The 23,608-nt window shown below is 35.9% G+C and overlaps 1 protein-coding gene across 1 annotated transcript in view; it reads right to left on the bottom strand.

Moving 5' to 3' along the window:
• MICU2 (mitochondrial calcium uptake 2) overlaps positions 1 to 23,608 on the bottom strand; it is a 134,550-nt gene that overhangs the window by 75,083 nt on the left and 35,859 nt on the right. The window contains exon 2 of the mRNA XM_058547835.1: positions 17,409 to 17,553. Coding sequence (XP_058403818.1) covers positions 17,409 to 17,553 — 145 coding nt within the window. The remainder of the gene's footprint in view (positions 1 to 17,408; positions 17,554 to 23,608) is intronic.

The following is a 23,608-nucleotide window of genomic DNA, read 5'->3' on the forward strand; positions in this document are numbered from 1 at the left end:
TATGGGAACCATCAAATAATTTTAAGAAGGAGAGTAAAAGGATCAATATGTTGGTACGAAAAAAAGAGGTCTAGATTGAAGGAGAGGAGGCTATCGCAATAATCCAGGGGAGAAATGCTGAGAGCCCCAAACTAAGGCAAAGGAAATAAGACTAGAGAAGGATAAATAAAAGAGAAATTAAGAAGGTAGAATAAGAGATGTCTGAAAACTCCCAACAGACTGAGTGACTTAGGGGGTTGATGAGGGTTGTGTCATTATAGAGAAAGAGAACACAGGAAAAGAAAAGACTGGATGGGAAAGAAGATGAATGCAGTCTAGACATGTTGAGTTTCAGATGCCTGTGGGGATAATACATAAGTCTAAGTGTCTAACGGATAGCAAGCTATATACTTCTAGTGGCCAGCAGAGAGTTTGAGGCTAAAGAGAAAAATATCTAAGGTAACACAACCATTTAAGCAGTTGAAGTCAGGAGTGACAATAAAATCATTCAGGGATTATGTATAAGGCAAGAAGAGCTGAAGGGAGCGTTGGCATTTAAGCGTTGATAGGAAGAAGAGATACCACAAAAGAAACTGAGAAGGAATGAATATAGTAGTTAGAACAACACCAACAAATTTGTGTCACAGAAACCCAGGGAGAAAAGTGTTTCACGGAGGGAGTAGTTCACAGTGGCAAATGCTCCTAAAAGGTCAATTAAGTAGGCAGAAAAAGCAGCCACTGGTCTTGGCAATTTGGAAGCCACTGATAATCTTAAAAAGAGAATATTCAGTAGACAGGTGAGAAAGGAAGCCAGATTGTGGTGCACCAAAGAATAAATGGGAAGTAGTATGGATGGCTGAAATCTGGCTGGTAAGAGAACTGTTAGAGAGAAGTGAGATTACATTAGGGATTTTTCAAGATGGTAAAGACATGAGATTATTTCTAAGTTTCAGAGAATGAGACAGTAGAGACAAAAAGAATGATGAAATTAGAGGAGATGGTGGAGGGATTAGTCTTAGTAGGGTGAGGAGTACCACCGGGAGAAAGCTAATTAGGGATTTGTGAAATGCTTTGGAGAATCTAGGTGAAGTTGAAGAACATGAATTAAATGGCTCCAATCATGTGATTTTCTCCAACAGTCCATAGCAGGCTGGGTTCAATAAGGATAAAGGAGAAAGATAATTGAAAGCAAAATGACAAACCACGCAGCTACAGGGAAGGAAGAAGATGCAGAAGGAGCTGAGAGTTTCAGAATAATGGAATAATTGAGATTAGAAGCTTTTAGGAGGTCAAGAATAGGTGTGTTGGGTATTAGAAAGTAGGGGGATAATTAATAAGTTGTTGCCAGAGAGTGGGATTCTCTAATTTGAGATTTCAAAATTGGCACAATGCCAGGTAATAGACATGGGCTGTGAATGGTAAGAATGAAGGTCACTGGAACTGAGGAGAACTAAAGAACCGTAAGGCTAAAGAAATTCAGTAGAAAATAGCACTACAACTTGGAATTCAATAGAAAAGAACCTAAATAAGGGAAAATGGTGTTTTAGCTAGATAACCTAATTCTCAAAGGAGCATGTTTTTATTGCTTTTACAGTATGCAATGGGGAATTAAGCATGACACTGATCTCCCTCAAACCTAGCACAGAATGAAGGAGAACGAGCAGTCAGCATCCATTTGAAAGAGGCATGGGGAGATGGTTTAAATAAGCTCTACCAATTACTATTAATAAAGTGTATTATTTACAAAAGTCCAGAAAAATTAATACCAGGTAATAATGAATTTAGGATCTAATAAATCTCAGACTGTTTTCTTTCTTTCTGTTTATATTATGAAGATCATGGGTCATTGGGTTGGCTCTGTTTTTCCTTGCTTTGCTGTTCACCATGATCTGTAGGAATGCAATCAAGATTATTCTTCTTCTTATCCATGACGAAAAACAAAGATAAAGTACATCATATGCATAAAGGATGTTTTATTTGGCTTGCAATATTACTGAATTCTTGATTTAGCTAAATGCCTTCTGATACAGTTTAATTGCATTCCAATGAATAATAAAAGTAGAAACGTTCTAAGAACCTAAATTGGTTAAATCAAGGGTTGCATAAAAACAACAACGAAACAAAGAAAAAAGCCACACAAACTTTGAACTTGATTAGAAAAATAGCACAGGCCTGTGGCTAAAATAAGGTAAAGCAAAAATCAGATTCAATTCAAAGAAGATAAAAGGGAAGAAAATTCTTTAATGACATTAAGCATAAGAGTAAATAGTTGATGTTAGAGGAGGAATAAAATACAAATGTTTAATGAGAGGAAGTCAAAGGAGTGAACCACTGCGTTAGGTGAAGAGAAAATATATATTAATACATATTATTTACAAGTATATGATATATTAACATTTTGAGGATGCTGATCAAGTTTTTACAACTTCCACTTGAAATCCTAATCTGAAAAAAAATGAGCATAAATTAAGTATAGGACACAGCATAGACAATGCTAAAAAAGTATTTCTAAAGAATTCTTTCATTATCCTTTGTTTTCTTTCAAACTATCATTTGTTTTGTACCTCTTAGAACACAAATTTTTAGAAAAAAGAATCTATACCTGCCATTTTCATTTCCTCTTAATTCTCTTTTAAACTGCTGACCACTCTCTTGAAACTGATTTACCAAAGGTCCTAAGGACCCATGCTCTCCAACAGCTTCTTCCCAGTTATCTCTTACTGGACCATCTGGAACACCCGCACTATTGACCAAATATTTCCTGACTTCCATGATACTGCATTCTCATCCTTGGTCAACAGTCTTATTTTAAAAATCTCTGTAAGTGGCTCTTCTTTCTTCGCTTACCTTTTAAATGTAGATTTAAGAAGTGTTTTTTAACTTTTTTATACAAATATTTGTTGCAGATGAACTAGAAAATTAAAAGAACAAAAAGAAAATATAAAAACTGATAATTCCAAAAGCCAAGCATGAACTATTAGCAATTTGGAAAATATCCTTGCAGACTGTATTTTATTTATACAGATATGTTAATAAGAAAAAAAAAGGGCTCGTATTCTTTATATACTTTTTAAAAACGTACCTAACTGACAGAATTGAAGGGAAAAAAGACAATTCTACAATAATAGTTAGAGACTTCAATACTCCTCTTTCAACAATGGATAGAACAACCACAGAGAACGTCAATAAGGAACAGGAGAACTTGAACAACACTATCAACTAATTAGACCTAACAGAGATATAGAACTCTTCTCCTAAGCATATCAGCATATACACTGTTCTCAAGTGCACATGCAACATTCCAGGATAGACCATAGGATAGATCAAAAAACAAGTCTTAATAAATTTAAAGATTGAAATCATACAAAGTATTTTTTTCTGATGACAGTGGGATGAAATTAGAAATGAGTAGCAGAAGAAAAACTGGAAAATTCACAAATATGTGGAAAGTAAACAACATACTCTTAAATGGGTCAAAGAAGCAATCACAAGGGAAATTAGAAAACACCTTGAGAAGAATGGAAATGAAATCACAACATACTAAAACTTACAGGATACACTAAAAGCACTGCTAACAGGGAAACTGACTGCTGTAAAAGTGTATAGTAAAAAAGAAGAAAGATCTCAAACCAACAGCCTAACTGTATACATTAAGGTGCCAGAAAAAGAAGAGTAAACTAAACTGAAAGCTGGCATAAGAGGAAATAATAAACATTAGTGTGCAGATAAACAAAATGGAGAATAAAATAACAATAAAGAAAATCAATGAAACCATAAGCTGGTTCTTTGAAAAAAATCAACAAAACTGATAAAACTGTAGCTAGTTTGACTGTAAACAAACAAAAAAAAAGAGAGCAGCCTTAAGTCAAATTAATAAAACTTTAGCTAGTTTGACTGTAAAAAAAAAAAGAGAGAAGCCTTAAGTCAAATTACTAAAATCAGAAATGAAAATGGGCACATTACTACTGATTTTACAGAAATAAAAAGGATTCTAAGAGAATACTATGAACAACTGTATGCTAACAAACTGGATAACCTAGATTAAATGGACAAATGACTAGAAACTAACAAACTAACAAAATGAACTCAAGAAGTAATAGAAAATGTGAATATACTCAAATGAGTACGGAGATTGAATCAGTAATCAAGAAGCTGTCCAACAAAGAAAAGTCCAGGACCAGAAGGCCTCACTGGTGAAATTCTACTACACATTTAAAGAAGAGTTAACACCAGTCCTCCTCAAACTCTTCCAAAAATTGAAGAGGAGGGAATATGTCTGAACTTATCCTAAGAAACCAGCATTAACCTGATACCAAAGCCAGACAAAGACATTACAAGAAAACTATAGGCCAATATTCCTTACCAATATTGGTGTAAAAATTCTCAACAAAATGATAGCAAACAGAATTCAACAGCACACTAAAAGGATTACACACCATGAGAAAATGGGATTTATCTCTGGAATGCGAGGGTGGTTCAAGGTATGAAAATCAATCAATGCAATACACTACATTAACAGAATGAAAAAAAAAAACCTCACATGATCATCTCAATGGATACAAAAGAAGCATCTGACAAAATCCAACACCTTTTCATGATAAAAACACTCAAACTAGGAATAAAAGGGACCTTCTCTAAGATTATAAAGGACATATATGTAAAATGAGAGCTAATATCATACTTAATGATGAAGACTGAAAGCTTTAACAGTAAGATTAAGAACAAGGAAAAGATGCCCGCTTTCGCCACTTCTATTCAACATGTGACTAGAAGTTCTAGCCAGAGCAATTAGGCGAGAAAAAGAAATAAAAAGCACCCAAATAGAAAAGAAACATGCATAATTATTTCTATCTGTAAACGATATGATCTTATGTGTAGAAAATCTTAGGAAATTCACAAAAAACTGTTAGAGCTAACAAATGAATTTATCAAAGTTGCAGGATACAAAATCAACACACAAAAGTCAGTTGTATTTCTATACACTAGCAATGAATAATCCCAAAAGGAAATTAAGAAAATCACTCCATTTGCAGTAGCAGCAAAAAGAAAAAAGTGTTTAGGAATAAATTTAACTAAAGAGACGCAAAATTTGCAGAGAGAAAACTATAAAATATTGCTGAAAGAAATTAAAGAAGATTTAAATAAATGGAAAGGCATCTTGTGTGAATGGATTGGAAGACAATATCATTAAGATGCCAATACTACCAAAAGCAATCTATGAATTCAATGCAATCCCTATCATAATTCTAATGATGTTTTTTTGCAGAAATAGACAAACCCATTCTAAAATTCATATGGAATTTTAAGAGTCCCCAAATAGCCAAAAGAATCTTGAAAAAGGAGAACAAAGTAGGAGGACTCATACTTCGTGATTTTAAAAATTAATACCAAACTACAGTAATCAAGACTATGTGGTACTGGCAAAGGATATGCATACAGATCAACAGAATAGAATAAAGTCCAGAAATAAACCTATACATTTATAATTAAATGAATTTCAACAAGGATGCCAAGACAATTCAATGGAGAAAGAATAGTCTTTTCAACAATGGTGCAGGGACAATTGGAGAGCCACATGCAAAAGGATGAAGTTGCAACCTTTTACCTTACACCATTTACAAGAATTAACTCAAAATGGATCAAAGACCTAAACTCAACAGATAAAACCATAAAACTTTTAGAAGAAAACAGGGGCAAAATTTCCTGACCTTGGATTTCACAATGGTTTCTCATCTATGACACTGAAAACACAGGCACCAAAGTAAAACAGATAAATTTGACTTCTTCAAAATTAAAAAATTTTGTGCATCAAAGGACACTATGAAGAGAGTGAAAAGACAACACACAAGATGAGAGAAAACTGGAATTTGCCCATTTCAACTATCTAATTTTTTTTTTTTTTTTTTGGTGAGGAAGATTGGCCCTGAGCTAACATCTGTTGCCAATCTTTCTCTTTTTGCTTGAGGAAGATTATTCCTGAGCCAACATCTGGGCCGATCTTCCTCTACTTTGTATATGGGATGCCGCCACAGTATGGCTTGATGAGCAGTGTGCAGGTCCGTGCCCAGAATCTGAACCCGCGAACCCTGGGCCAAAAGCAGAGCACATGAACTTAACCCCTACATCACTGGGCTGGCCCCTTCTTTTTGCTTTTTATTTATCTTTTTGTTGAGGTAACGTTGGTTTATAAGATTATATGAATTTCAAGTGTACATCATTATATTTCAGTTTCTGTGTAGACTACATCTTGTTCACAACCCAAAGACTAATTACCATCCATCATCACACACATGTGCCTTATCAACCCTTTTGCCCTCCTCCCTCCTCTCTCCCTCTCTGGTTAACTATCAATCTAATCTCTGTATCTATGTGTGTGTTTGTTGTTGTTGTTTTTACCTTATGAGTGAATACATATGGTATTTGACTTTCTCCATCTGACTTATTTTGCTTAGCATAATACCCTTAAGGTCCATGCGTGTTGTCACAAACGGCAGGATTTCACCTTTTTTTTAAATAGTTGAGTAGTATTCCATTGTGTATATATATACCACATCTTCTTTATCTATTCATTCATTGATGGGCACTTAGGTTGCTTCCAAGTCTTGGCTATTGTGAATGATGCTGCAACGAACACAGAGGTGCACTATCTTTACACGCTCGTGTTTTCATGTTCTTTAGATAAATACCCAGCAGTGGAATAGCTGGACCTTATGGTAGTTCTATTCTTAATTTCTTGAGTAATCTCCATACTGTTTTCCATAGTGGCTGTACCAGTTTACATTCCTACTACCAGTGTATGAGAATTCTCTTTTCTTTCTTTTTTTTTTTTTTGTAAGGAAGATTGGCCCTGAGCTAACACCTGCCAATCCTCCTCTTTTTACTGAGGAAGACTGGCCCTAGGCTAACATCCATGCCCATCTTCCTCCACTCTATATGGGATGCCGCCACAGCATGGCTTGACAAGTGGTGCGTCGGTGTGCGCCTGGGATCCGAACCGGCAAACCCCGGGCCGCTGCAGCGGAGCACGTGCACTTAACTGCTTGTGCCACTGGGCCGGCCCCCTGAGAATTCCCTTTTCTCCACGTCCTCTCCAACACTTACTATTTCTTGACTTGTTAATTATAGCCATTCTGACAGGTGTGAGGTGATATATCATTGTAGTTTTGATTTGCATTTCCCTAATAATTAGTGATGTTGAACATCTTTTCATGTGCCTGTCGGCCATCTGTATATCTTCTTTGGAAAAATGTCTGTTCAGATCTTTTGCCCACTTTTAAATTGAGTTGTTGGTTTCTTCGTCATTGAGATGTATGAGTTCTTTATATATTTGGATATTAACCCCTTATCACATTTATGGTTTGCAAATATCTTCTCCCAATTGTTAGGCTGTCTTTTCGTTTCGTTGATGGTTTCCTTTGCTGTGCAGAAGCTTTTTAGTTTGGTGTAGTCCCATTTGTTTATTTTTTGTTTTGTTTCCCTTGCCTGGTGAGGCACGATATTCGAAAAGATGCTGCTGAGACAGATCTCAAAGAGAGAACTGCTTATGTTTTATTCTACAAGTTTTATGGTTTCAGGTTTTACATTCAAGTCTGTAATCCATTTTGAGTTAATTTTTGTATACGGTATAAGACAATGGTCTACTTTCATTCTTTTGCATGTGGCTGTCCAGTTTTCCCAACACCATTCATTGAACACACTTTCCTTTCTCCACTGTATGCTCTTGGCTCCCTTGTCAAACATCAGCTGTCCACAGAGGTGTGGGTTTATTTCTGGGCTCTCAATTCTGTTGATCTGTGTGTCTATTTTCCTGACAGTACCGTGCTGTTTTGATTACTATAGCTTTGTAGTATATTTTGAAATCAGGAAGTGTGATACCACCAGCTTTGCTCTTTTTTCTTAGGATTGCTTTGGCTATTTGGAGTCTTTTGTTGTTCCATATAAATTTTAGGATTCTATGTTCTATTTCTGTGGAAAATGTCACTGGGACTTTGATAGGGATTGCACTGAATCTGTAGATTGCTGTAGGAAGTATAGACATATTAACTATGTTAATTCTTCCAATTCAGGGGCATGAATATCTTTCCATTTCTTCATGTCATCTTTTTGATTTCTTTCAACAATGTTTTATAGTTTTTAGTGTACAAATCTTTCACTTCTTTCGTTAAATTTATTGCTAGGTATTTTATTCTTTTGGTTGCGATTGTAAATGGGATTGTATTCTTAATTTTTCTTTCTGCTATTTCATTGTTAGTGTATAGAAACACAACTGATTATTGTATGCTGATTTTGTATCCTGTAACTTTACTGTAGTCATTTATTAGTTCCAATAGTTTTTTGGTGGATTCTTTAGGGTTTTCTATATATAAAATCATGTCATCTGCAAATAGTGACAGTTTTACTTCTTCCTTTCCAATATGAATACCTTTTATTTCTTTTTCTTGCCTCATTGCTCTGGCTAGGACTTCCAATACTATGTTGAATAAGACTGGTGAAGTGGGCATCCTGGTCTGGTTCCTGTGCTTAGAGGGATAGCTTTCAGTTTTCCAACACTGAATATGATGTTAGCTGTGGATTTGTCATATTATTATGTTGAGGTACTTTGCTTCTATATCCATTTTATTCAGAGTTTTTATCATAAATGGATGCTGTATCTTGTCAAATGCTTTCTCTGCAACTACTGAGATGATCATGTGATTTTTATTCTTCATTTTGTTAATGTGTTGTATCACAGATTGATTTGTGGATGTTGAACCATCCCTGCATCCCTGGAATAAATCCCATTTGATCATGGTGTATGATCTCTTTAATGTATTGTATTAGATTTGCTAGTATTTTGTTGAGGATTTTTGCATCTATGCTTATCAGTGATATTGGTCTGTAATTTTCTTCTTTTGTGTTGTCCTTGTCTGCTTTTGGTATTAGGGTAATATTGGCCTCATGGAATGAGTTAGGAAGCTTCCCCTTGTCCTCAATTTTTTGGAAGAATTTGAGGAGGATAGGTATTGAGTCTTTGAATGTTTAGTAGAATTCACCGGGAAGCCATCTGGTCCTAGACTTTTGTTTTTTGGGAGGTTTTTGATTACTGCTTCAATCTCCTTACTGGTGATTGGTCTATTCAAATTATTAATTTCTTCTTGATTCGATTTTGGAAAGTTGTATGATTCTAAGAATTTATCCATTTCTTCTAGAGTACCTAATTTGTTGGCATATAGCTTCTTGTAGTGTTCTCTTATAATCTTTTGTATTTTTGAGGTGTCCATTTTAATTTCTCCTCTTTCGTTTCTAATTTTGTTTGAGCTTTCTCTTTTTTTTCTTGGTGATTTTAGCTAAAGGTTTGTCAATTTTGTTCATCTTTTCAAAGAACCAGCTCTTAGTTTCACTGATTTTTTCTATTTTTTTTTAGTCTCTATTTCATTTATTTCTGCTCTGATTTTTATTATTTCCTTCCTTCTACTGATTTTGAGCTTTGTTCTTTTTCTAGTTCCTTTAGGTGCAATGTTAGATTACTGGAGATTTTTCTTGTTTGTTGAGGTAGGCCTGTATTGCTGTAAACTTCCCTCTTAGCACCACTTTTGCTGTATCCCATAAATTTTGCCATGTCAAATCTTGCCATTTTCATTTTCATTTTCCTCCAGGTATTTTCTGATTTCTCCTTTGATTTCTTCATTGACCCAATAGTCATTTAGCAGCATTTTGTCTAATCTCCACATATTTGTGGCTTTTCCAGTTTTCTTCTTGTAGTTGATTTCTAGTTTCACACTGTTGTGGTCAGAAAAGATGCCTGGTATTATTTCAATCTTCTTAAATTTATTGAGACTTGTTTTGTGGCCTAATTTGTGATCTATTCAGGAGAATGTTCCATGTGCATTTGAAAAGAATGTGTATTGTGTGGTTTTTGGATGGAATGTTCTGTATAAATCTACTAAGTCCATCTGGTCTAATGTGTCATTTAAGGCCAGTGTTCCCTTACTGATCTTTTGTTTGGATTATTTATCCATTGATGTAAGTGAAGTGTTCAAGTCTCCTACTATTATTGTGTTACTATTTTTCCTTTTATGTCTGTCAATAATTGCTTTATATATTTAGGTGCTCCTATGTTGGGTGCATAGATATTTATAAGTGTCATATCCTTTTGTTGGATTATTCCCTTTATCATTATGTAGTGCCCTTCTTTGTGTCTTGTTAGTTTTTTTTTTTTTTCCTGAGGAAGATTCGTCTAGCGCTAACATCTGTGCCAATGTTCCTCTACTTTGTATGTGGGTCACCACCACAGCATGGCTGACAAGTGGTGTAGGTCCGTGCCCGGGATCTGAACCTGCGAACTCGGGCCACGGAAGTGGAGCACACCAAACTTAACCACTATGCCATGGGGCCAGCCCCTGCAGTTTTTTTCTTTCTCCATCCCTTCACTTTCAGTTTGTGAATATCTTTAGGTGTATGGTGTGTCTCTTGTATGCAGCATATATGTGGGTCTTGGTTTTTTATCCATTCAGCCACCCTATGTCTTTTGATTAGAGCATTTAGTCCATTGACATTTAATGTAGCTATTGACAAGTATTTACTTATTGCCATTTTGTTACTTTTTTTCTGGGTGTTTCAGTAATTCTTCTCTGTTCCTTTCTTCTCTTGCTCTCTTCCCTTGTGATTTGATGGCATTCTGTAGTGTTATATTTGGGTTCCTTTCTCTTAATTTTTTGTGTATTTATTATGGTTTCTGGTTTGTGATAACCATGAGGTTCATATATAATAACCTATGTAAATAGCAATCTATATTAAGTTGATGCTCTCTTAAGTTTGACCTCTTACTAAAAAGCCTTACACTTTTACTCCTTTCCCCTGACATTTTATGTTTTTGATACCATATTGAACCTACTTTTTGTGTGTGTGTATCCCTTAATCTCTTATCATACAGATAGATGATTTTAGTACTTTTGTCTTTTGACCTTCATATTAGCTTTATAGGTGGCTGATCTGCTACCTCTACTGTATATCTGCCTTTATCAGTGATATTTTTCTGTTTGATAATTTTTTATTCCTATTTGTGTCCTTTTCTTTTCCACTTAAATAAGTCCCTTTAACATTTCTTGTAAGGCCAATTTAGTGGTGATGAATGCCTTTAGTTTTTGTTTGTCTGGAAAACTCTTTCTCTCTCCTTCTCTTCTGAATGATAACCTTGCTGGATATAGCATTCTCGGTTGCAGGTTTTTTCCTTTCAGCACTTTGAATATATCGTGCCACTCCCTTCTAGCCTGTAAAGTTTCTGCTGAAAAGTCAGCTGATAGCCTTATGGGGTTTTTGATGTAAATTGTTGCCTTTTTCCTGCAGCTTTTAGGATTACCCCTTTATCTTTAATTCTTGACATTTTAATTATAATGTGTCTTGGTGTGGGCCTCTTTGGGTTCATCTTGTTTGGTGCTCTCTGTGCTTCCTGTACCTGGATGTCCGTTTCCTTCTTTAGGTTAGGAAAGTATTCAGTTATTATTTCTTCAAATACATTCTCTGCCCCTTTTGTCTCTCTCTTCTCCTTCTGGGACACCTATAATACTGATGTTAATTTGCTTGATGTTGTCCCAGAGGTCCCTTAGACTGTCCTCAATCTTCTTAATTCTTTTTTCTGTTTAGCTTGGGTGATTTCCTCTACTGTTTCGTCCAGTTTGCTGATCGGTTCTTCTGTGTCATCTACTCTGCTGTTGATTCCCTGTAGGGAATTTATCATTTCCATTGTTATATTCTTCAGTTCTGATTGGTTCTTTTTTATATTTTCCAATTCTTTGTTGAAGTTGTCACTGTGTTCATCTATTCTTCTCCCAGGACCAGTGAGCATCCTTATGACAATTAGTTTGTACTCTTTATTAGGTAGATTGTTTATCTCTGTTTCATTTAGTTCATCTTCTAAGGATTTGTCCAGTTCTCTCATCTCTCCTGTCTCCTCATTTTGCCTATTTCTCTGTGCATATCTATGTATTAGGTAGATCAGCTACGTCTCCCGATCTTGGAGACGTGGCCTTATGTAAGAGATGCCTTATGGGGCCCAGAAATGTGCTTCCCTCTTGTCACCAGTTACAATGTTCCAGGAGTGTCTCCTGTGTGGGTTACATGTGCCCCTCTGTTGTGGGGTTGCTTTTGCTGTGGATGCATGGATAGTCTAGGCTGGCCCCCAGGCCGACTGGTTGTAAAGCTCAGATGTGTGCAGCACTTTAGTGACTTTATTGGGTGGGGGAGCCCCAGCACAGCTGGCTGCAAGGTCTAATAGCACACACCTGCTGCTGTTTTGCTGTTAAGTGAGTCAGGCCCCTGACACCTCTTTTCAAAGAACCAGGTTTACGTTTCACTGATTTTTCTCTACTATTTTTCTAGTCTCTATTTTCTTTTTCCCTACTCTAATCTTTATTATTTCCTTCTGTCTGCTAGCTTTAGGTTTAGTTTGCTCTTCTTCTTCCAGTGCCTTAGGTGAGAAGTTAGGTTATCGAGACGGTTCTCTTTATTAATACAGGCATTTATAGCTATAACTTGCCCTCTAAATGAAATGAGAAACAGGAAATAGAGAAAATCGATGAAACCAAAAGCTAGTTCTTTGGAAAGATAAATAAAATTTATAAAGCTCTAGCGAGGCTTACCAAGTAGGAGGGAAATTAGTATATATCCTATGATTCCCATTGATTTCTGCCATAATTTTTATTACTTCTTTTCTTCTGCTCATTTTGGATTTAACTTGCTCTTCTTTTTTGAATTTGCTAAAGAGGAAGCTTAGACTATTTGATTTTAGATCTTTCTTCTTTTTTTTGTTTTGTGAGGAAGATCAGCCCTGAGCTAACATCTGTCACCAATCCTCCTCTTTTTATTGAGGAAGACTGGCCCTGTGCTAACATCCATGTCCATCTTCCTCCACTCTATATGGGACACTGCCACAGCATGGCTTGACAAGCAGTGTGTTGGTGCGCGCCCGGGATCCGAACCCTGGGCCGTGGCAGTGGAGCACGTACACTTAAACTCTACACCACTGGGCTGGCCCTCTTCTCTTTAACATATGCATTCAATGCTATTATTTTCCCTTTAATTTTCATTTAGTTCAAAATATTTAAAACATTTTTTTGAGATTTCTTGTTTGACCTATGTGTTACTCAGAAGTATGCTGTTTAATCTCCAAATATTTTGAGATTTTCCAGTTATCTTTCATTGATTTCTAGTTTAATTCTATTACGGTCAGAAAGCATACTTTGTATGATTTCTATTCTTATAAATTTGTTTATGTGTGTTTTATGGCCCTAAATGTGGTCTATCCTTGTGAATTATCTAGGTTAGCATTAGAATGTATATTCTTCTGTTGTTGGATGAAGTATTTTATAAATGTCAATTAGATCCAGTTGAAGGATCGTGCTGTTTAGTTATATCCTTACTGATTTTCTGCCTGCTGGATCTGTCAATTACTGACTGAGGGGTGATGAAGTCTCAAGTATAATAGTGGACTTGTCTATTTTTCCTTACAGTTCTATCAGTTTTTGCCTCTTGTATTTTGAAGCTCTGTAGTTAGGCATATACACAGTAAGGATTGTTACCTCCTCCTGGAGAACTGCCACTTTTTATCATTATATGATGCCCCTCTATATCCCTGAAGATTTCCCTTACTCTAATATCTGGTTTGTCTGTAATTAATATAGCTATCCCTGGTTTCTTTTGATTAGTGTTAACATGGTGTATCTTTTCCATCCCCTTTTTTCACATCTATGTTCTTATGTTTAAAGTGAGTTTCTTGTAGATAACATATATAAAAGACATCTGTCTTTTAATTGGTGTATTTAGACTATTCATATCTAAAGTGATTATTGATATAGTTGGATTAATATGTACCCTATTTTTAACTGTTTCCTCTTCATTGTTCTTGTTCTTTGCCTCCTTGTCTTACACTCTTTTTCTGCCTTTGCTGGTTTTAGTTGAGCATTTTGTAGGATTTGATTTCCTCTCTTCTCTTAGCACATCAATTAATATTTCTCTAATTTTTTTTAGTGGTTTCCCTAAAGTTTGTAAATATACATTTACAACTAACCTAAGTCCACTTTCAAATAACATTATCCTGCTTCATGGGTAGTGCAGGTAACATAACAGAGTATTCCCAATTTCTCCAACTGTTCCTTATAGTACTGCTATCATGCATTATTCCACTTCTCCATAAGCTATAATCATCCAATACATTATTGCTCTTATTATTTTGAATAAATTGTTATCTGTTAGATCTGTTAAGAATTAAGAAAAATAAATGATTTTATCTTCCTTTATTCTCTTTCCAACTCTTATTTTCTTCATGTAGATCTGAGTTTTTGACCTATATCATTTTCCTTCTCTCAGAAGAACTTAACATTTCTTGTAAAGCAGGTCTACTGGTGACAAATTCCCTCAGTTTTTGTTAGTCTGAGGAATTCTTTATTTCTCCTTCATGTTTAAAGGATAATTTCACTGGATATAGAATTCTAGGTTGGTGAATTTTTCTTTCAAAATTTTAAATATTTTACCCTTCTCTTCTCATGCTTGCATGGTTTCTAAAGACAGGTATAATGTAATCCTTATCGTTGTTTCTCTCTAGGTAAGGTTTTTTTGTTTTGTTTTTTGTCAAACTGAGATATAATTGACATACAATATTATTACAGGTAAGACTTTTTCCCCCCCTTTGGCTTCTTTCAAGATTTTCTCTTTGTCTTTCATTTTCTGCAGTTTGAATATGATATGCCTAGGTGTAGATTTTTTGGTCTTTATTCTGCTTGGAATTCTATGAGCTTCCAGACTCTGTGGTATGGTGTTCATTGATAATTTTGGAAAATTCTCAGCCATGAATACTCCAAATACTTCTGTTCTTTCTTCTGCTTCTGGTATTGCCTTTACGTGCATGGTACACTTTTTGAATTGTCCCACAGTTTTTGGATTTTCTGTTTTTTCCAGTCTTTTTTCTTTTCAGTTTGGGAAGTTTCTATTAACATATCTTCAATCTCACTGCTTATTTCCTTGGCCCAGAGCATTGCTCTGACAAGCCCATCAAAGGCATTCTTCATTTCTGTTACAGTATTTTTTATTTCTAGCATTTCCTTTTGATTCTAAGAGTCTTCCTATCTCTGTTTACATTACCCATCTGTTATTATATGTTGTGCACATTTTCTATTAGAGCACTTAGTATATAAATCATGGTTACTTTAAATTTTTGGTCTGGTTAAGTGCAAAATCTTTGCCATATTGGAATCTGGTTCCAATGCTTGCTTTGTCTCTTCAGACAATGCTTTTTGCCTTTTAGTATGTCATTTGATTATTTTGTTGAGAACCAGATATGATGTACTGGGTAAATGTTACTGAAATAGACAGGCCTTTAGTGTGAGGTTCTATGTTTGTCTGGCTAGAATCAGGCTGTGTTTACTGTATGCTGTAGTTGTAGGTGTCAGAGGCTAAAATTCCTCTGGTGTCCTTGTTTTTGTCTTCTCTGTTGTGTTTTCATTTCCCTAGAAACTTTTTTTTTTTTTTATTGCAGTAACATCGGTTTATAACATTATATAAATTTCAGGCACACATCATTCTATTTTAATTTCTGTATAGATTACATCATGTTCACCACCCAAAGACTAATTATAATCCATCACCACACACATGTGCCTAATCATCCCTTTCACCCCACTCCATCCCCACTTCCCCTCTGGTAATCACCAATCCAATCTCTGTCTCTATGTGATTGTCTGTTGTTATTTTTCTAGAAACTTCTTACAAAGGTCTGAAAGGTGCAGTTCTTTCAACTATATTCCCGTTACACAGGAGCCCTACTGATGTGTAGTGAGCTGTGGGGGGTGGAGACGAAGTATTCTATAATCCTATGATTAGGTCTCAGCCTGGTAGTGAGCTTGTGTCCCTGGGCTGTGATCTCCACAAGTACTTTCAGTGTTTTTTTTCCCTCTTAAGTGAAACAGGAAGGCTAGAGGGGGCTAGAGTTGGGTATTTCCATTCCTCCACCAGGCTGGTTAGGCTGTGGTAAAACAACAGTGGGTTAGCCTTTGGTAAAACAGTTTCCTTTCTCAGCAGGTCTTTGTTAAGGAGGAGAGAATGCTCTAGAAGTATTTCAAAATGGTTACTTTTCCCCTGCCCGAGGGAAGCAAGAGGGAATTTTTCTGATATTCCCTGTGAGAACCTGGTGAGGCTCCTCCAGGTAAAACTCATAAAAGTAGATGGGCCCCTCATGGCTGGGTCTTCACAAGTTTTTATCTCTCAAGTCAGTCTGTGCTCAGACTCTAAGAATTTGCCAATTATTCTTTAAATATTTCCACCAGATGGTGGCTCCAGTGGTGGCTTCTGGGCACCAGTGCTGGTTTCTGGACAGTTTCTACTCCAGGTAAGCTCTGTTTCTCTGTATCTACCTGTCTCCAGTTTACAAGCCTGTGTGCCCTGTGGTTTCAATTCTCTGACGGAGCTAAGAAGAGCTGTTGATTTTCAGTTCTTCAGCTTTTTTCTTGCTGCAAAGACAGGAGTAACAATGTCCAAGCTCTTTATATATTGGAGAGGCTAAACTACTTTTTTTTTTTTTTTGCTGAGGAAGATTCACCCTGAGCTAACATCTGTAGCCATTTGTCCTCTTTTTGCTTGAGGAAGATTCATCCTGAGGTAACATCTGTGCCAATCTTCCTCTGTTTTGTATGTGGGTTGCCACCATAACATGGCTGCCATGATGTTTGCACAACGATGAAACTGCCTAATGACACATTTCTCAGAATGTATCCTCTCATTAAGCAAGGCATGACTGTACAGTTATCCACAGGGCAGTACTTCCAACACACTTTGAAAGGTATAAGGAAGCCAAAAAGTTTTCATAGAACACTTTGCAACATAGGGCACAGAGGATGGGGCCATATCAGTCTCTTCAAAGTAAAAGGGACTAGTTTAGGTAATAAAACTAAGAATTTCTGACATCATTTGGAATAACTAACAGTTGACAGTTTATGAAATAAAATTATGTAATTACAGCTTTTGGATTTTTGCTTTTTTTTTTTCCAGGGTTTTTTATTGATGGCATCATGACTCCATTATATGGTCCTCCTAATTGCTCTAACCTAGTTTCATTTTTTTTTTTTTTGCCCAATTTAAAACATCAATACCACCAAAAACTAACATCCTGGATAAATTAATTATTCTATTAATAACATATTTAATGACATTTAAAAATTTACCTATTTTTTCCTGTCTCTTTAGAAAAACCCATATACATAACAAATATGTCAGAAAAATACATACAAAAGTTTAACTACACTCATGTCACAAGGACTGAAAAGTCTAAACAATAAGTAAATGCAAGGTACAAAGAATGATGATAATTAAAATGAAAAAAGTTGTTAACAATTCTCAAAAACAGGTTTCTCAGCTCTAATGTTTGATTTCTTTTTAAACTTAAAAAACAAAAAACAACTCACGTTCCATTTGCTCAAACATTACTGAAAAGAGGAAGTCTCGTGGTGTCATATAATATTCTCCTTCATATTCCAGTGAAGAAAACTGCATGAAGCGCTGTTTACGAAGAGACAATTTCCCTATCATCTCGTCATAGTCAGTGTTTTTCTAAAAGAAAAGGAAATTGCAATTTAAGATTTTTTCAGTATGATTTCCCAACTTAGCTACTTCTAGAATAATCTTTAAAGAGTAATTTTAGAGTTTGTTGAATGCATAAAGATATATGCACCCCTGTGTTCACTGTAGCATTATTCACAAGAGCCAAGACTTGGAAGCAACCTAGGTGCCCATCAAGGGACAAATGGATATATATACACATGGAATACTACTCAGCCATAAAAAAGGATGAAATCGGGCCATTTGTGACAACATGGATGGACCTTGAGGGTATTATGCTAAGAGAAATAAGTCAGAAGGATAAAGTCAAATACTGTATGATCTCATTTATAAGTAGAAGATAAAAACAACAAACACACACATAGAGACAGAGATTGGATTGGTGGTTACCAGAGGGAAAGGGAGGAGGGCAAAAGGGTGATAGGGCACATGTGTATGGTTATGGATTGTAATTAGCCTCTGGGTGGTGAACTTGATGTAATCTACACAGAAATTGAAATATAACGATGTACACCCAAAATTTATATAGTGCTATAAACCAATGTTACCACAATATAAAAAAATTTGCTGAACTTAGCAAATGATAATAATAAGAAAAAGAGTAATTTTATTGTTTAGGTCTAACAATCTCCAAACTTTTAAATCATTCATTTAACAAATATTTACTGAGTGCCTACTTCGCACTATTTTAGGCACTGAAGGAGACTAATGAGGGAACTTACATTCCAGAAAGGGAGAATGACAATTAATAAATAAATGTATAAAATAATATAAGATAGTGAGAAGTGCCACAAAGAAATATAAAGCAGGACAAGAAAGTGATAAACAGTAATGTTTTAGATAGAATAGTCAGGGAAGGCCTTTTCTAAAGAGGCGACATTTAAAGAGACTAAATGAGGTGCAGCTAGTGAGCCATGGGGCTCTCTGGAGCATTCTAAGCAAGAGGTAAAGTAAGAACGAAGACTATGAGATGTGAATAAGCTTGGTGTGTTTAAGGAACAGCATGCCAGAAGATCAGATCAGAGAGACAGGTAGACAACAGATCACGTAAAGTTGTGTTTTCATAAAGACACAATATATCATATCTGAAAAATAGCTCTGCTTTCAGAAATACATTTACATCACTGGTGCAAGAACAAGAACAAGAATGGGTAAAATATTGTTAGTGTAAGAGTCTGTATCTCAGGCAATGGGACCTAGATCTCGATCCAAATGCTGATAGAGACAATACTGAAATCTTTATTGCTAAACTTTCATTGAGTGCTTACTATGTGCTAGGTACTTAATTAAATACTTTACATGGATTATTTAGTTAATCCTGACAATAACTGAAAAATAGATACTACAGTAGATACAGAAACTATAAAATAAACGGCAGAGCCAGGATAAAAAATCAGGTGTGTCTGACTCAAAGTGTTTCAATATCTTATCCTCCTATCCTACCTATGGTTGGATACACTATCCTCCTACCCATGGCTGGGCATTGTGTCCTAGGCAGACTGGAAGAAGACAACATACCAGTTAACACAGATACCAAGGTCAATACAGTAATCTTGACACAGAGTGTGAGTATTATCTGTGAAATTCAACAGCACATTCTCACCCTGGATTGCTTGTCTTAAGGCACTGCTCTAACTTGGACCACAACATCCTTCCTGGACACATCACCTCCTTTTCACGCTTACTACCGATCCTATTATTTACCCTGACACACAAACGATGTTCACTGACTAGAACTGAAATGGGGAAAAATATGAATTCTAGTTGTTTAAACCTCTCCAAATTCAAAGTCATCAATAGCTCCTTTTCTCTCTCCTTAATTTGACAACTGGCTTCCTTGAGCAGCTGGTTTTATATCTCTCGTGTTCTGTACAGTGTGTACTAGAATACTGGATATAGATATACAGAATAGTCAATAATACTGCAGTGATCTACTCCCATCTTCTCTAGAACTTGTCTATTCATGTCTTGCCTTTTCTTTCTTCTTAAATTACTACTATAAAAATAACTCAAGGGGCATGTTTTAATTACATGACTCCATTCTCTTACCCTAGTAATCAGAAAATTGAATTTCAGTAATACTTCCTGAACATTTTATACATGAGGCAGATATATATGTGTGCATGCACCTGTATATATCAGTATCTATATATGTAGTAACAGGTACATATTTTCATTTTATTTAACAAATTGATATTGACTATCTGCAGGAAAACAGTGGTAAACAAGATAAACATTAATTCCTACCAGAAATTCCAATAATTCCTACAAAGTACTAAGTGCTTTGGCAGGGAATTATAGAAAGTATATGGATGGGATAGGGAAGGGAGGGTGAGTAAGAGTCTCCTCAGTAAATATCACAGCACTAAGTCCTAGATACGAGAGAAAATATAGTATATTAGAAGAACTGAAAGAAGTTGAACATGGGCATATTAATTATTAGCTTAGAGAATATTTATATTTATTATAATAATGTAAATATATAGTGTATTAAGAGATTAATGAAAGTAAATAATCTATACAGAAATATAGTATATTTCCAAATCCTTAAACAAATGTTGGCTCTTTCACACTTCCTAATATCTAAATTGCTCATGACTGGTTAAAAAATACTTTTTACCAACAACTTAATCCTTTTTGTATAAATAAACAAATTCTTCTTTCCAAAGTTCAGCCAACTAAAAGGGGTCAATTACCCATTTATCTTCCTCCTCAAATGGTCTCATAACAAGATGGACCACTAACTCCATGTCTCTTTTGGTTTTCATGTTGTCCTCTATCTTGTAGCAATCTTACTCTTTCTTGGTCCTAACTTACAGGGAAAACGACCAAGAAGTAAAAGCACAAACCTCCCATTCTCTTACAGTAAGACATGAAAACTATTTTCAAAGAAACTCTGTTTTTTTCTTCTAGGAGATTTAGACCCTAAAAATTCCTCTATCTCATGGTTACCATTTTCTATATGCCTCTATGTGTCTATAAGTCACATAAGTATACATTTCTGAAGGGTCTTGAGAAGAATCAATTATTCTGGGAAATGCCATTTTAAATAATGGTTGATTGGGTTGTCATCCCTTCCAATTTTCCAATTTTGTTTAAATATTCTCTCCAGTGAACAAGAAAAGGCAGAGGAGGTGAAACTAAAGCTTCCTTTCATGGGTTGATTTCTGAGCTTGAAGCTGGCATACAAATTGCAGACCATAAATTTAAAAAGTCATTTACAAACAAATGACCTCCAAATGTGTCCTACCACTATGACTCTCTTTATCAGTAGATGGTATGGTATGAAACCATTTTAACAATACTTCTACCAACATCCTCACAATTCAACCTGGTATTCGGCCTTTAATTCCTGCTACTTCATGGTATAAACAAACCTATTCTACTATCCCCAAATCTTTCAACTCCCATTGCCAGCACTAATAATGTCCCTCCTTCTTCTAATCCTTTCTACTACCTCTCACACTCTGCTTACTGTGTACACAGCTATCACTTGGAGGTCATCACCATTGTAGAGTCTAATCCTACCATTTCCCTTACAGAATATATAGTGGAAGCCCCAAGTCATGATCTCTTACTATTAGAGTTTTTCCTTCACCCTAACCAACCCCCACCCCCCACAAGTAAATATTTAACTGGGCATCTACTAATTTGAGGGCACTCTAGGAAGAGACAGAACACATATGAATCAAGGGGGCAACAGTATAGTTGCAAAGGCTAACAACAATAGCTAACGTTAATTACACACGTAGTATATGCAAGGCAGGGTGCTAACATCTTTACATACATGGTCTCAATCTTCACAACTCTAATAGTAGACATCGTTTTTTTTGTGTGTGAGGAAGATCAGCCCTGAGCTAACATACATGCCAATCCTCCTCTTTTTGCTGAGGAAGACTGACCCTGGGCTAACATCCGTGCCCATCTTCCTTCACTTTATATGGGACGCTGCCACAGCATGGCCTGACAAGTGGGGCATCGGTGCGCGCCCAGGATCCGAACCCGGGCCGCCAGCAGGGGAGCACACGCACTTAACCGCTACGCCACGGGGCCGGCCTAGACATCTTTTTATCATTCTTATTTTACAAAATAAGAAACCAAGTCTTATCAAGGTTAACCAGCTTGCCTAGATTAACATGGCAAGTAAGTTGATAGCATGGGCAGTATGACAACAACCCCCGTCTCAACCACTGTCCTATACTAGCTCCTTTAAAAATTATACAAATTAAGAAAATAGAGAAAACAGTGTGGGTAATGACAGTTGAGGAAGTTCTCATGAAAAGAGTGGGATTTAAGCTAGGCTCTAGAGAATAACAAAGAATAGAACTAGAATTAGCCGTCCTTTAGGCCTGGGCTAAGTGTTGCCCATTTCCTAAGTGACATGCATTACTTCCCTTATTCAATCAAATTTAAAGTAAGTAGGATGTTCTGAATATGTTTCTTTGCTACAATGAAATTTACGTAGAGGAAAAAAAAAGTATTGTTCTGAAATTGCCAGAACCTTTCTAATTCCAAGTTCATGAACCAACAAATCAGTTTTATTTAGATCACCTTTATCACACAGTAGTTGAAGTTTAAAAGTACGTTTTAAAGGACACTTGTATAATCAATGTGTACTATAATTTATGCTTACTTCATAGAATTTGGAAGATTAATTTGCTGTTTTTAATCTTCTATTTATCTGTAAGGTTTACTCTTGTCTTACTTCATTTGTATAACCATTATGATCAAATCTCAGACTTACTGGATAGATTTAATTGTCCATAATTAACAATTCTCCCTCCTCTACTTTCTTTCTTTCATCTGTGTGCTTTCCTGCTCATGTGTGTGCACTCTCTCTTTTCACATCTTCCTTTCCCTTCCTTCCTCCGCTCACATGTTTCAGGTGGCTTTTTTTTTGTTGCTTCTGTTTTCATACTCCTTAAACTAACTGTATTGTTGGGGGTACTCATTTCTCTAATCTCTACCGTCTCTTTCTCACTTTGGCATATATGTGGCGTATGTGTGGTAGGTTGGGCTTGGTAAACTGAGCTAAGGCAAAGACAATGGCTTGTAGACTTTGGTTAAGCGCAGTTAGAATATCAGTTTGGATGGAGAGGATGAGGAGGAACAAAGGTCAAAATATTGAAGTTATATCTGGGAGTAACAATACAAGGGCAAATGCCTAGCTTAGTACTGTTACATACATATCAGGCAGTGAAAAAGTGCATTAATTCATTCTCAAACATTTAAGAACCTGTTATGTGTCACTGTTTGTGGATATTTAGACTATGAGGTCTTGGCCTTTAAGAAGCTTACAAAGGGGAGTGCTGAATAGCAAATACACAATTAAGCGTACTGGCTCTGAGGTCAGCCTGGGATTCAAATTTCAGTTCTGTTACTTCCTAGGTCTGTGACCTAGGAGATATCTGAACTGAATCGCAAAAGATGAGTAGGAGCTTGCCAAGACAAGGAACAACAGTAGAGTAAACTATACTAAAGTCAGTTCTGAGATTTGGGTAGCCAGATCCACGGGGTAGAAGGTCTTTGGGGTACATGACAAAAATGGACAGGAGAACAGCAGACATACTACACTAGAAAGATAATCTTGGATACAGACATTTTCTTTTGTTAATATAACAGCCACCATATATGCAAGACATTGGAACCTAATATGGCCAATTTTATAGGATATCTCATACCATGATTCAGCACTTACTCTTAATTTACATATCAATCTAATAAACTCGGCTATTTAGTTTCAAAATCCCAGCATATAAAAAACACTAAATTATAAATGCTGGAGTCAGTACTAATGGCAAAAGGAAGATCTAATAGCCTGACAGTGAGATAGGAGAGAAAAATAATACAAAACAGACCCGGCCACAATAGTCTAGATCAAGGAAGGTTATCCTGACCAATCAACAGCCTCTAGGTGTATTTATGGTGACGATCTTCAGTCACTAAGAAAATGCTAATTATGTAGGGAATATTCTGTTAAAAATCTAGGAAATCATATAATGTAGTTTAACTGTTTTTAATGTAAATCTTGCATAAAAAAAGATGT

Source organism: Diceros bicornis, chromosome 9, assembly GCF_020826845.1.
Source record: "Diceros bicornis minor isolate mBicDic1 chromosome 9, mDicBic1.mat.cur, whole genome shotgun sequence".
In the NCBI taxonomy this organism is placed as follows: domain Eukaryota; kingdom Metazoa; phylum Chordata; class Mammalia; order Perissodactyla; family Rhinocerotidae; genus Diceros; species Diceros bicornis.